The sequence below is a fragment of the Homalodisca vitripennis genome, chromosome 6 (genome assembly GCF_021130785.1).
Source record: "Homalodisca vitripennis isolate AUS2020 chromosome 6, UT_GWSS_2.1, whole genome shotgun sequence".
In the NCBI taxonomy this organism is placed as follows: Eukaryota; Metazoa; Arthropoda; class Insecta; order Hemiptera; family Cicadellidae; genus Homalodisca; species Homalodisca vitripennis.
The window spans coordinates 32,056,949-32,071,514 of record NC_060212.1 but is presented as its reverse complement, the minus strand read 5'-3'; the positions used below and the strand labels follow the sequence as shown (position 1 = coordinate 32,071,514).

At 33.6% G+C, this 14,566-nt stretch overlaps 1 protein-coding gene across 2 annotated transcripts in view; it reads left to right on the top strand.

The window, feature by feature from the left end:
• Positions 1 to 645: 645 nt before the first annotated feature.
• The window catches only part of LOC124364213 (tonsoku-like protein), a 61,989-nt gene continuing 48,068 nt past the window's right edge, over positions 646 to 14,566 (top strand). Inside the window, exons 1-8 of one of the 2 annotated variants that reach the window (XM_046819529.1) lie at positions 646 to 922; positions 2,370 to 2,497; positions 7,385 to 7,514; positions 8,620 to 8,791; positions 9,591 to 9,708; positions 10,653 to 10,844; positions 13,840 to 13,945; positions 14,303 to 14,454. In XM_046819529.1, coding sequence (XP_046675485.1) covers positions 910 to 922; positions 2,370 to 2,497; positions 7,385 to 7,514; positions 8,620 to 8,791; positions 9,591 to 9,708; positions 10,653 to 10,844; positions 13,840 to 13,945; positions 14,303 to 14,454 — 1,011 coding nt within the window. In that variant the 5' untranslated portion in view covers positions 646 to 909. Of the gene's footprint in view, positions 923 to 2,324; positions 2,498 to 7,384; positions 7,515 to 8,619; positions 8,792 to 9,590; positions 9,709 to 10,652; positions 10,845 to 13,839; positions 13,946 to 14,302; positions 14,455 to 14,566 lie in introns of those variants that run through there. The other variant, XM_046819528.1, reaches the window with a different exon arrangement.

Genomic DNA, 14,566 nt, shown 5'->3' with positions numbered 1-14,566 from the left:
AGAATTTTTAATCTTAGCATAAAGTGTATTGTAAAACAACAAGTAGGTAGAATGCGAGTACGCGACAAGTCAAATCAGATGATTAATGAACTAAACAAACGAATCATCATGAACTGATGAACAAAATTGCCATACTTTTTGTTAGCCAAATATAGTTATACATTTATTGTATTATCATAGCTTGTTATTGTTAAATTTATCTTCTATTTACCTTAATGTTGCATGTTATTTTTCTAACTTATATTAAATTAGAGTGTTTAACATTTTGTTGCCTTTTTTATTCGTTGCTTATTTTGAGATAGTTAAGCTGCATTGTCAATTAGTTTAAACATTACTATACTTAAATGATTTATTATTGTTATGTTTCTGGTTTATATTACGCTATCTGTAATATTTTTGCTTGAATAATAATTTATGTGCATTGTAAATGGGGTTTGGAATGGATACATGATAAATCATGGATAGTGATGTCATATGTACCTACCTATATGTGCAACCCTAGTGTACAATATATTTGCTCCTCATGTCTTCTTTACTATTCCTCTATTTTCCCTGAGCATTGGTTAAAAAATATAATACGCAGAATTTCCATTTGGCGGTAAATGTACCTGATGTAATTGAACCTAAGAAAAATCAACAAAAACCCAACACTCACCAAGAGATGATAAAATGGAGGGAGAACTTCGAAAGAAACGTTGCCGGGTTTTCTCAAAGAAAATAATGGAATTAAGGAAGGATTTGAAGTGGTTGATCATGATGTTAGATCAGAAGTTGTGATACAAAAGTTATAATAAAATGTGGCGCCATTGATCATTGCATATTTTATCTTTGCTTAGGAGTTTAATTAATGTCCTCTCACTGCTCGTGTATCTTTTTATAATTTAGTTGTAGAACTGAAACTGAAACACAATGTCGTTCCAAAGTAAGTAAACTTAGGTGTGAAAGATAACATTGCGAGAATTTAGTGGATACGTTCAATAATTTTAGAATATTGTTGATTTTCAAACTAAAATTTAGGTTCTTTTTACATGTTACAATAAATTAAGTTTACTTAAAAAAAAATTGTATAGCACAAATTATTGTTAGTTTGCTACCACAAGATAGGATTATTTGAAACTTGTGTGGTTTCTATATAGATATTTAGAAATAATAATTTTAAAATGTATAACTCTATTTCAATAGCCTATGTATGGTTATTCTTCTGTCGAGACACAAACATTGTTAAATTACAAATTATTTTTGTTTTAAAATTAAGCCTTTACATGACTTTAAGTTTGTTTCCCATGTTGCAGGGATTTAAACTTAACAAAATCAGATCATCATTACTTAAAAAAATTATATTTCAAACAAAATGTATAAACTGCTCTCGAAGTGTGCCTATCAGGGATACTACTATATCACAAAACAACTTTTTATTTTTCAATATTAAGGCTAAAGTTATTCGTAATGTCCTAAGCCTACCTCAGAATTTATATAAAAAAGGTTCTTATACTAAAATAAATTGAACAAACTTAAATATATCATAATTAGACCTTAATGCTCAATTGTAGTCTAGGCTATTTATTTACTAATTCTGTTTTTACTTGTTTAAATAACAGATTATTATATTATAAAATCAGACTGTGAAAAAAACCTTAAAACAAGATGAAAAGAACAAAGTTGCGCAAAGTAGAATATCGGTACCATATATTTTACTCAAGTTGGCTGAACGTTAGTGAAACGTATCACTTAAGGGCTAGAAAAATGTAATTTCTGTCTGTTTGCACAAAACCTCGTAAAAAAACAGACCCATAGACTAGAAATTTTGTATGAAGCTTCATTTCTATAAGAGGTGACATTGAGTTCAATTGGTAGTGCATGTTACTTCTTGGGATTTGGTTGTTCGTGTATAAACACTTATATTGTCCTGTGGGTAACTTTGATAGAAGCGAGAAAATTGCAGAATAAATAAATTTGTAAACAAACTGAGCATAATCATATATTTTAACATGTGACCGTACTGAACATAGCTGTAGATGTAAAATTTTACATGCAACCGCAGCGAAGCCTGTTACAAGTTACATGGTGTGGTGGATTCTTACCTTGTCTATTTTACAGTTGTTTTTATTCACATCCTATAGATAATAGGGTTAGGAAAAATGTTACATAGCCTAGTCTGTTTATTCATTTTGTAAGTTTTCCTTTGGCTGTTTCAGCATGCAGATATCATGTGGTCAAGTCAATAGCTTAACTAAATAAAATAAAAAATACATTAAAAATGAGTAAAAAAAATCCTAATAGCTCACAATTATTATTTTCATTATTTGATTAAGGTATTGCAGTGTATTCAATGCTCTCTTGTTTTATTGTGAACCCAATTTCTTTTCCAGAATGGAGGAAGAAAAAAGAAAAAGCTATCAATGAAGGAAATTTAGATGAACTATTTTTAGCATGTTCAGAATTAGCAGAGCTGTACACAAGTAAAGAAGAATTTGAGAATGCCCTCGAAGAATACAAGGTATTACAATATATCATTTATTACATTTTTAATAGATGCATTATACGTTAATTGAAATTAATCTTCTTCCTGAAAATGATGTTATCTTGATGTCGCTCTCAATTTGTTATATATTCCCAAAGTTTATTGCGAGAGGTATCCCATAACATGCCCAGAAAAACATTCTACATAGCATGTCCAGCGGAATGTTCTTGTCTCTAGAATGGATTTGCTTTGTAAAAACATGTAACACCTGTTTACTTATGGCTCAAATACAATTCGATTTTTGATCTGTCCACTAATAAAGTTCTACTCTAGATATACATCGGTGTATGTATTTGTTCTTTTAACAGCTATTTCATATTTTGACAAAGGCATGAATAATAACTTAATTTGTTCCATCATTTGTCTTCTCTGTAACAAATCGACTCATTAGTTTCTTTTGAGTTCCACTACGTCCCCAGCTAGATAGAGAAAACTTTATAGCACAAAAATGAAATATGTGTAATGTACTGGCAATTTGTTCTGCTTGCTTTGTTAGAATTTTGGGTACTTTGGTATTATCTGGAGGCAACTCTGTCCCTATCTACTACTTGTTATTACACAATAAAACGCATGTTTAGATTAGGTTATCATAATTACGTTACTGCTAGTAACAAAGTTAAAGTTAATCTTTAAGAGGGTTCAAGTGATTTGAGCTTGAATTTGAGTACTATCTCTTTTGAGAGGGATGTGTTTCTTTTTTCGCCAGAAGTGCGGGATGGTTTTGAAGTCTTCACTGATGGCAAAGGGCATTTCCTTTATAGTCATATAACCTTTATATTATATAACATATATATTATAGTCATAAACCTTTATTGTCTGTAAGCAAAACACATACAGTACATACAATAGACAATGTCAATGGCCATCAACATATAGATTGATGAGATACAAAACAGTACAGTATTTTGATTAAAAATTAAAACATTTATAAAAAGTTATAAAGATTTAAAAATTCACAGAGTTTACAAGGATAAAATTTACAAATTTACAGATCTAAGGCTAAAACATTCATTTAAATCATAAAAAGGATTTAAGCTTAACCAATTATAACATTTGAACTTAAATAGTTTGAAATCTAAGAGTTACCTCAATTGCGCAACTTGTTAAATATGTTAAGACTTACAATATAAAAGCTATTTTTACATTTACTTAACCTACGGTATGGCACATCTAACTGGAGCTGATTTCTGGTACAGTAGAACCCCTCATATCCGGCCACCACGGGACCGAGCCCTTGGCCGGATAACGATTCAGCCGGATAAACCAACCTACAGTTCACAGCACTTGACGAAAAAAAACAATTGTACTGTACTGTACTAACCGCACTGGAAATAATCAACGAACTGTTTACAGGTTAAACCTATTAGCTCAACTGAGGACAACACAGGAAAATGTAAACAAATAGATACACCAAAATAACGCAAGAGTCGTGGGAGACTAGTGCGTGCAACTGCGCGTCTGTAAGCCGTGGTAAATAAATTTCGATATTGGCTTCCGGGAAGTGGCCGGATAAACCGAGGTGCGGTAAAACCGAGGCCGGATATGAGGGGTTCTACTGTATTGTGATTATGTACATCAGATCTATGTACAACTAAACCTAAATTAAAATTCTTCTTCATATACAATAAACATACATAAATATACAAGTTTATCACAGTCAAAATCTTCCATTTAATAAATAATGGTTTACAATGTTCTTTGAAAGTTGCCCTATTCATTATTCTTAAAGCTTTTTTCTGTAACACTAATATCCTATTAACATGACAGCTATTTTGTATTTGTATTTCCCCATAGAATTAGGCCATAGTTTATCACAGACTGAAAGAATCCAAAGTAAGCTGTTCTTACATAATTCTCTGGAACAATGTTCACAAGGGATCTGAACAAAAATATAACTCTGGACAGTCTAATACAAACAGATTCTACATGTGATACCCAAGACAATGAATTATCAAATATTACACCGAGGGTTTTTACGTTACTATTTTCTATTAAACTATGATTAGTGTTTTTAAGGATTGGTGCTATCCCAACCTCAGATCACCTGACAGATCATCTGATGGAGAAGTTGAACGATCTGGCATGTGATCTGAGTACCGATTGGAAATGTCACAAATTAGAGTGGGCCACCCCTCCCCCCCCCCCGCATTTCTGGTGAAAAATAATAACTCCCTCAAATTAATACCTAAATTCAAGTTCAGATCATGTGAGCACTCGTAAATGTTGACCTAATTTTTTCATATGTATAATACGAATGTATGTATTTACCTACTTACATAATCTAATAATAAATAGTAGATACGGACAGAGTGGTTTCCAGATATTACTAAAGCACAGAGTTTTGTCACATTTCTCTGTGTTACAGTTCTTTTAAATTCCCCCTCCCCCCATTTGCCATCACAAACTATCTTCCCATTACTGGTGGCATAAAATGATGATGGCTTGAATGAAAAAAAAACCTTTCTGATGGTATAGCTTCATCATGATTTTGAAGTTTTTTTGTTGAGCACTGCATTCATCTGTGAAATACTGAACTTTTTTAACATCTGGGAATGCATTATTGATATATTCAATTGTTTTTATTGGATACAATTTTACAATTGTATTTTACAATAGCGACGTCATGTTTCAGATATGAAAATGAGTCAGGCTTCTTTTAATTCACTTTCATATTTTGTGTATATAAAGTGTACAACTGATGTGTATCCAGTGATGGGAATAAACTTCATTTTGAAATAAATCTGCAGTTTTAAGCACAGTTCAATATTTCAGTGGCTTCATCAAGATGAAATTTGTTTTTAGTAATGTTTACATTAACCACATTAGCTATAACAATCTAAAACCTGAATTATGAATTCTGAAAAGAGTATGTTCCACTTCCAGAAAGTATTTTTAGGTATTTGCGATCATAATTTCAGTAAAACATGAACTATTTTAGACCAAAAGTCGTAGCTCATAGCTTTCTTAGTAAAATAACTTATGATGTAATGTGATAGGGTCCTAGGTATTTTTGATATGGAGTTAATATATCATCATGTCATGTACCCATTTTTAATTGTGATTAAGAGAATCAGCAGTTAAGTGAAATGGCGAGTAATTCTTACTTCAGGTTTTGCACTTTTAAGAGCGTTTCTAGTTCAAATATATTATATTACCAACGCCAAATTGGAGTTTGCTAATTTACTCAGAGAAACAATATTTATAGCTATATATAATTTCGTAGCGAGGATGGATTCAAAACAGTATAGATTTCTAAATTTAATGCATGTAGATACTGTTATTGAAAATTAAAAATTAAAATCAACATCAGTAATATCAACAAACTTTAATAATTCTTACATTATGACGGTTGTCATCCATTCCATACTACGATGGAGTCCTATAATATTTTTGTAATAAAGTATTTCAGTGTTTGTGTATGAGCATTTCTGGTTCGAGTGAATTTATTTCTGATGCCGATGTTGAGTTTGCTTTTAGATAGTAATTTTGTCTTTTATATCTGCATTACAGTACTTACCAAGCACTGCATACTTAATATTTGCTCAAATTTATAGTTCATTATATTTTTACTAAAACTATCAATTTTCTTATGTGGATATTTATTATATAATTGTGTGCTCAACAGTGGTTGCAATAATGAAGATTGAAATAAGAAGTGTTGTTACTATCAAGCTTACTCTATGCATTCACACTATAAAGTAAACATATTTAAAATATTGGTTTTATTGAATAAACATAAAATAGTGCTGTCTTGACATAATGTTTCCACATTACAGTTGATTATGTGTAACACTTTAATTTAATATTACAACTTTAATATAACAATTTTAGAGACCAAGATGGGATTTTTCATTATTAAGAATATCCATGTAAAATTTCAATACAATCAGTTGAATAGTTTACGGTTGAAAGCAAAACAAGCAATCAAAGGCATTTTCGCATTTATAATATTATTAGGATTACAACAGAGATGATGCATATTTATATAATTTTAATTTTTATTGTATTTAGGAAATTTGTAGAAATTAAGAATTGTATTTATAAAATTATGAGATTTTTTATTGTGTTCATGGTTTATTTGACTTTTTTTTAAAGAAAGTTTAATAAAGACGTTAATTGTGTAAATTGTGTTACATTTACAAATTAGTGAGTTATAATTAAGCTTATAATATTTTTAGGGAATAAGTAATAAGTAGTTTCATTATATGATTGATCTTAGAAATAATTTTTTTTATCTAACCATGCTTTACTATTCATCATAACACCAAAAATTGTATATGCTAAGTTTGATAGTATGTAACTTCCTTTAACTAACTAACTCAAAAGCCCACTGATTTTACACCCTTTTCACTATTTTAAAACTCTTACTGTTCTCTTTCCAGTGGTAATACTTTTAACAGGTTATACAGTGACAGAAATTAGTCATGAGCGTTTTTTGTAGAACCATGTCAGATTTTGTTCGAAAATCAGCCTTTTCTACTTTAGAGCTCTCTCCCTAAAGAAAATTAGTATCTAAACTCTAATTACATCCTTAATAACTGCATGAAAACCTGAAAAATGGTCAAATTAAAAAAAGAATTGAATAAAAATGAGCATTTGAGAAAGAAAATCACAGAAAATGTTAATCTACAAAAATAGCAATATTTCATGAAACGAAGAAATTATATCTCTTGACCTAATCAATGAAGGACTGCCAAATTATTGGCAACTATCTAATGTCTATAAATGGAATAAACTTATAAAATTTTGTTAAAATCTGTGATGGTGGGTTACACCTCCTAGATGACTTCATATGGAATAACCCAACAGTTTAATATTATTATTTGCTATTTTTACTCTACTGTACTTTGTAAAATGTTGCAGGAAGCAAAAAGAGCAGCCGAAGCGGCAAACAACACTATCAACGTGGCAGTTGCCCACAGGATGATCGGTGAAGTGTATAGCAGCATGCAGAAGTATGATTTGGCCGTAAAACACGAGTTGAAGTATTTAGGTGAGTATACATTTTATAAATCTAAAATAAACATAAAAATTGTAAATGTATTTTTCTAGGTACATAAAAAAATTAGGCTTTCTGTTGGATGATTATTCTTTAAACCTCTGCTATATTTTACTTAATTGGAACGTCCCATTTACTATAATATTTTATGCTTACTCTTAAGTATTTAAAAGTTTTCTTCGGATGTTTTCTTTCTTAAGATACATTTTGAATGTCTTCCAAAATGCTGATAGAAAGAGACGTAAATAAATAATTCTGTTCCAAAAAATAGATCTTTTAGAAAGTTCTCTTCTATGCTACAATACGTTTTGAATGTCTTCTAAAATGGTGGTGGAATGAGTTGTATTAAACCACATAGCTTTGTTCCAAAAAATAAATCTTAAATCCATTGATGGACGTAATTTACACAGAACAAACATTGTTATGTACCAATAGTCGTTTTGAAATTCTTAAATTCTTTGCCAGTTGGATAACACACATATTTCCCACAGCCTGTGATTTCCCCATAACTTGGTATAATGTAAATCCATCTGTAATTCTATTTCTCATAATTAGAAACCGAATAAGGGAGATTTCTGTAAATTTAGAGAAAAATAATAAAACTGTATAAAATGAATTCCTATAATTCAGCATTTAATAATGCTAGACATTGAGTGAGCAGGATCCAAAGTGGGAAACCTTGAATGAAACAGAAAATGGATCTCCTACACTAAACCAATCATTAATTCACAACAATGTCTAGTTCAAAGTACGATGCTAGAATTAAAAGTATGTTTTTCAAATAAGTCAAAAAATCACTGCACTGAATTTAAATTCATCAAAATATTTACATATATTATTCATCATGACCATACTAGAGTTAAAAAGTTCCAATTTTGGACAAAGAGGAACCTATATACTGAGTTTCATGTCTGTAGGATCTTTCTATTGAGGATTATTGCACAAATGAACAGACAACAACACAATTTTAAGAAGGATATGTTGGGTCCTTAATAACAGGATTCTGTATTGTGGCTTCCATCCTATCCTTACTCTAATTTTTTATATAATTTTTCCTCTTCATTAAATACTAAGATAATAATGAGATATGTGATTGCAGAATTGGCCAGGTCGAAGAATGACTCGGTGGAGGAGCAGAGAGCCCTCGCAAACCTCGGCCACATGTACCTGATAAAAGCTGATACGTTTGCTAATCCTGATTCTGCCGAGAGGCAAGATACGCTCGGAAAAGCCAAGAAATATTGTCTGCAGAGTCTCCAGGTTTGTGAGAAGTAAGTAATCTTTTCAATACGCAGGGTTTATTGTATTTAAATCAAGCAAATTCAATCAATTGTTCTTTTTGTCATTCAATCAGATATTCATTATTTACTTGTGTAATTATACATTCACACTGAAAGTAAGCGCAAAGATTCTTCAGGACTGAGTGCAATGAGAGATTTTTTGTTGTCTTAGGACAAGAAGCTGAAAAATTTTACTTGGTCTTTTGTGCTGCTTCCGGAGTGACAGGATATTCTGGTTTGTTAAAGTTGGGGGTAGGGGCCACCTTTGTTAAGATTCTTGAGGAATGATTTTGTGCATTAATCTTGAGTCATGTATCTTTAGAAGAAGGGGAAGTCTGCTCTGTATGAACTTCGCCAGTCAAAGCAGGCAGGGGTGGCACAGCCTTATGTGTAGAATAGCAACAGCCCTTAACATATAGGGAGCCTCACCAACTCCAACAGTCATCCCCTGCAGTAGACTAGACCTATCGATCTACCCTTGCACCCCAGAATCTCGACATTTACGGTTAGTAATGTGTCACTCCAGGGCATCCATAAGGTTGCCCAGATTTAAGTGACACATTGGTTTTTGCAGAGTGGATTAAACTGGAAGGTAGAAATCAGCCAGAAGTGAACCCTATCGGGGGATTCCACAATGACAGGTTTCTCAGCTTCTTCTCCCATGTGAAAGAAATAGTAGCTCTTTAACTTGTATCATTACAGGTAACTGATTTGAAAGACAAAGTGTAAGTGTAGTGACGTTGCTTTATGGAAATGATGATTGTGACATATTTTCCGTCTCTGTTTTCAGGCTGAGTAATGTGAATAAGAAGGAGCTGGTTGAAATGCAAGCTCGGTTGTACCTCAACCTCGGTTTGATCGCGGAGCAACAGGGTGATGCCGACGCTGGTGTCAGCTACCTCAACAGGGTCAGTAAACGAGCAAACTTGCCATCGTTTGCACTTTTTTTAAACTTATTTTTTCAAATGATAATTTAGTAAATGAAATGTCCTAGATCTCCTTATTTTTTTCAAATCTTGGTGTGTCATCAATGATGAAATAATTGAATTCGTAAAAAGAATTCCAGTTGTAATTTACTTTTGATTAATTCATAACGTAAAAATATTGTGACACTGGTTCAGTTGACATTAAATTATGTCTGCAGGATTTATTTATTTATATTACAAAGTTTTTCTGAAACAAACAAGACATACAAAGATATATACTAATATTTAAAATCTCAAATTATCGAATAAAATTCTATTCAATACCAGTCCTATCTTATTAATATCTGGATCAATCGGATTTATTTGCTAGAAGGCTTTTGAATAAGTGTTTTTTATGGTACAAAAAAAAAAAAAAAAAAAAAAACAACCTGTGAGTTAAATGTACAAACTGTGCCTTCAAACGTTTTCGAGATACATTGCGGACAGACATGCATTAATTTTTTATCATCCTGAGTCAGTAGCTTAGCATATACTCAGGTCAGTTGCAGTTAAATAAGTAAATCAAAGGATTGTTTTTTCGTTTTCACACAAAAGTTTTTAAATATAATGAATTTTTAAACTTGTTTTCTGCTGTAAGATTTTTTATACTCTTTTTTTTTTAGTTTATATATTGACATTTACAATCACTAAGCCATTGTATGTTATTTTCCGTGAATTACTGTAATTTATAAGTTTTATTCACTTTAATTTTAAGGAATCTAGGTTATAGCAAACAGTGCAGAAACAAAAATGTTACAATCCATTTTGAATTACTGATGATTTTCCTGCTTACATGGAACAATATGAATAAATTTCAGCTTAGACGCAGCTTTAAAATAACTGTTTTGGTACTTAGTGTTTCTTATTTTAGTGTATTTCTTGTGCAGGCAATCAATCTATGCAAGAGTATGGACATCTGGGAGATCCTGTATCGTTCTTACAACTCGCTAGCCTGCCTCTTCCAGCACCAGTCTAACCATGCTCGAGCCCTGGAGAACTTCGACAAGGCCATGAATGCCGCACAACGGCTGCAAGACAAGAACCAACACATCTGCGATTTGTTACTGCTGAAAGCTGATGTTAGCAAAGAGACTGAGTTATTTTTTTGCATGATTTGGAATTAGTCTAGACGGATAATTACTACCGTATAGGTTCAAATCTTCACTTTCTATAAATAAATAATGTTAAAAATTTATGTTTGTCTGTACTTTTTTATTATAAAAAAGGAATTAAGTTCAAGGATTCAAGTTTTCCATCATGAAATCTATTATGTCAAATAAATGACATTAAAACTCTATTATGTCTTGTCAAAATAATGTCACAAAATCAAACTTCTGTATTACACTTAAAAACTGAATATTAACAATGAAACTTAAAATCACACATGCATAAACAATTACAATTGAGATATTTGCAGACGTACATAACATTGATTGACTATACAGTCTCAATTATTATGTTTATTTTTTGGAATTGTCTTTAAGCGTAATAGTTTTTTAAATCAGAGGTTTGTAAAAATGGAATAAGAAACATAAATTAAATTTTTATGTGCCAGGATATGGAATAAATCTAACTTTTTAATTAATTAGATAGGCCTAATCCAAACTACATTTAATTGTTTTATTTCAAACAAGCTAGATTGCCATTATATATTTTTAGAGCTCTTTGTGGTTCTACTCCCCTAATACACCCCATAGTTGTGCCACTGAGTAACCTGTCTAACCTATCATGTAATCAAAAGAGAATCACGTAAATCCAATATATGTATATACATATCCAATACACGTATTTTTATGTTTATTTGTAAAAATTTGTTTGTACGACACTGTTTATACAATACCTAAGCTCACAGTCCTTTAAAACCTGTTTCTTTGGATTTTTACTGAAAACGTGAAAAAATTCCAATTTATTTTACTTTTGCTAAGTTTATATTGTTTTTTTTCTACATTGGAAAAATAATGGCAAAAGACTTTTTTTTTTTTTTTTTTTTCTTCCTTGGGGGCGGCCTACTGCCATGTGCACTTAAGCCTCATGGGCCTTTTGCGCACCCCCGAAAACACCATGAGGACTACCAGTCTACAACTTCAGCAGTTCAACAAACCGCCGAAAAACAACCTATTAAGTCCTCCTGGGAAAAAACTCGCCACCCCTGTCCGCGCGAATCCATTTCGAGACAACCCTAGAGGATTCACACCTTGGAACACCGCAGACAGAATGGTTGAGGGCCCGTCATAATTGTTGCTGAGCCCTGGTTGGCCAGGGCATCAGCTCTTTCGTTCCCAGAAATCCCCTCATGACCAGAACCCAACAAACGGTTACATTGTTGATTCTGGCAAGGGAGGAAACGGTCTGATAGCAATCCCAAACCAGTTTGGATTTGATTGCGCAAGAATCCAGCGCCATCAGCGCTGCCTGACTGTCCGTGAAAATGTTAATCGTCTTGCCCCTATATCGCAGACGAAGATTCTCACGAGCACATTCCATAATGGCTGCGACCTCCGCTTGAAAGACTGTCGGATACGGACCCATAGGAACAACAGCTCCCTACATGGTCTCACTCCCAGAATTCCAGCGCCTGTGCCGCTTTTTTGTTTTAGAGCCGTCTGTGTACCATTCGAGCACCGCTGGTGGAAGAGGTTGCTTCCCCTCTGACCAATCATCCCTTGAGGACAAAATAATCCTAAAGGGTTTGTCAAAGGGAAAACTTTTGTGGCATCTGATCAGATCATATTCAAAACATCCTCCTGTATCAGAGTGCTAATTCTGCAGTGCCCACCGCTGCAGCCCGACCAGAATCCCGTCTGCTGAAGACAGTAGGCACTCTTCCTGGCCATAGCTCGAATGACAAAATGTCCAGGGGGGCGAGATTAAGACAACAGTCCAGAGCCGCGCCTGGCGCACTAGGAAAGGCCCCTGTGATAGCGAGGCAGGCCATCCTTTGGATACCTGCCAGACGTGCTACCCACCGTTTTGGCTTCCATTTTTGGCCACCATACGACCAGCTCCGTACATTAGTGCAGGTCTGACCACGGAAACATAAAGCCAGTACAAGAGCCTCGGCTTCAGTCCCCAGGGCCCACCTATCACAGTCACCACGTCTGCATTGCATTAGAGAGACCACTTACCCCTGGCAATGACCCTTTCTAGATGAGGTCCCCAGTTTAGAACCCTATCTAGGATCACGCCCAGGTTACTTGACCTCAGGCTTCAGCTCAACGGGTGAGCCTTTAAATAGAAAAGGACCAATGCCCTCCATCTGTCGCCTCCTGGTAAAGGCAACCACGGCAGCCTTGGTGGGGTTGACGGTGAGGCCAACCTTATCACACCAGTTTCCCACCATGTTCAGAGCAGCATTGGTCAGTTCCGTGATTGTTGTGTTGAACTTGCCACTCACAAAGAATCACAATATCATCTGCATACCCTTGTGCAAAGGACACCGCTGCTATTCAAAGAATTCAGCAGGTCATCCACAACCAGGTTTCCACAGAAGAGGAGAGAGAACGCCGCCCTGCGGACAGCCCCTCGTAGCCTTTGCACTAACACTTGCTCCCATGAGGGTTGAAAACAACAACCCTGTCCGTGAGCAAGGCCCCTATCCAGTCACACACCTGACCATCAAACGCCACGTCCCGAGACCGCATTGATAATCGCCTGAGTGGCTGTATTATCAAAGGCACCTTCAATGTCTAAAAAGACTCCTATGGCTACCTCTTTTGAATACATGCGATACCTCAAAGAGTTTGTGAAAGATGAAAGTTGTCAAATAAGTAAACAAGAGTAATTAGAAAGCTTTAGGCAAAATGTTAGGAGAAATTGGTAGGTAACCAGTAAGATTCATCTAAGTGTTCTTACCTTGTATTATTTCTTTTCTCTCTCTTTCTGCGAGAAAGGCATTAATGATGAAATATCAGTTGTTCTTGCTTATTTAATTTGTAACTCACACTAAGTATCACATCTCTTACTGGTTCTTTATCAATTTATCTTAACGAAATAAGTGAATAGTGGATTTATAGGTGTGGTTTCTCCAAAGTAAGTATTCATTATTGTTTAATTAAAATTTTGATTTTGTTTCAGGTGCTTTTTAATTTGCCAGATTTTCGAGGTGCTAAGCAGTGCCTCTTAAAAGCGTACAAGTTAAACACTGCAAACCGCAGAGAAGTTGAAAAGAAATTAAGAACTGGTACGTTCATCTATATTCAAATGTTCGTAAAATACAATGGAACACGCTTAATAAGCAGTCGTGTTCACTGGCATTTTCAGTTTAATAACCAAATTGAAATTGATTGCATGCGATGTTTAGCATTGGAAATTGATCAAAATCTTTTGTGGAATTTGCATGTCAATAAAATTATAGCTAAGATATATCTGGGAATATTGCTTTATCAAGATTAAACAATTTTGTAGACAGTCGTAGTAGAGCAAAATTTTTTTGTTCCCTCCTTTTTTCTACAACACAGTTTACTGAAGAATTTAAATATCTTCATCTTTTTTTTGTTACAAATGTTAATAAAACAAAACAAAAATATTTTTTTCGCAGTGGCAGCAGTGAATCGATTCGAGGAGCAACTTCTCAACACTCCAGACTTTGATTTGGCCACCAAAAAGTCTCTATATGAGTCGCTTGGAGATGGCTGTGCCGGCATGAAAAGTTATTCTAAAGCCCTCGAGTACTATTACCTCATGTTAGAGGTCAGTTAAGCTATGTCAATAGTAGGTTAGGCATTTAAAATTAATGTTTTTTTAAGAAATTGATTCATTAAAAATACAGTAGATAAATATAACTAATACCAACATCATTGTG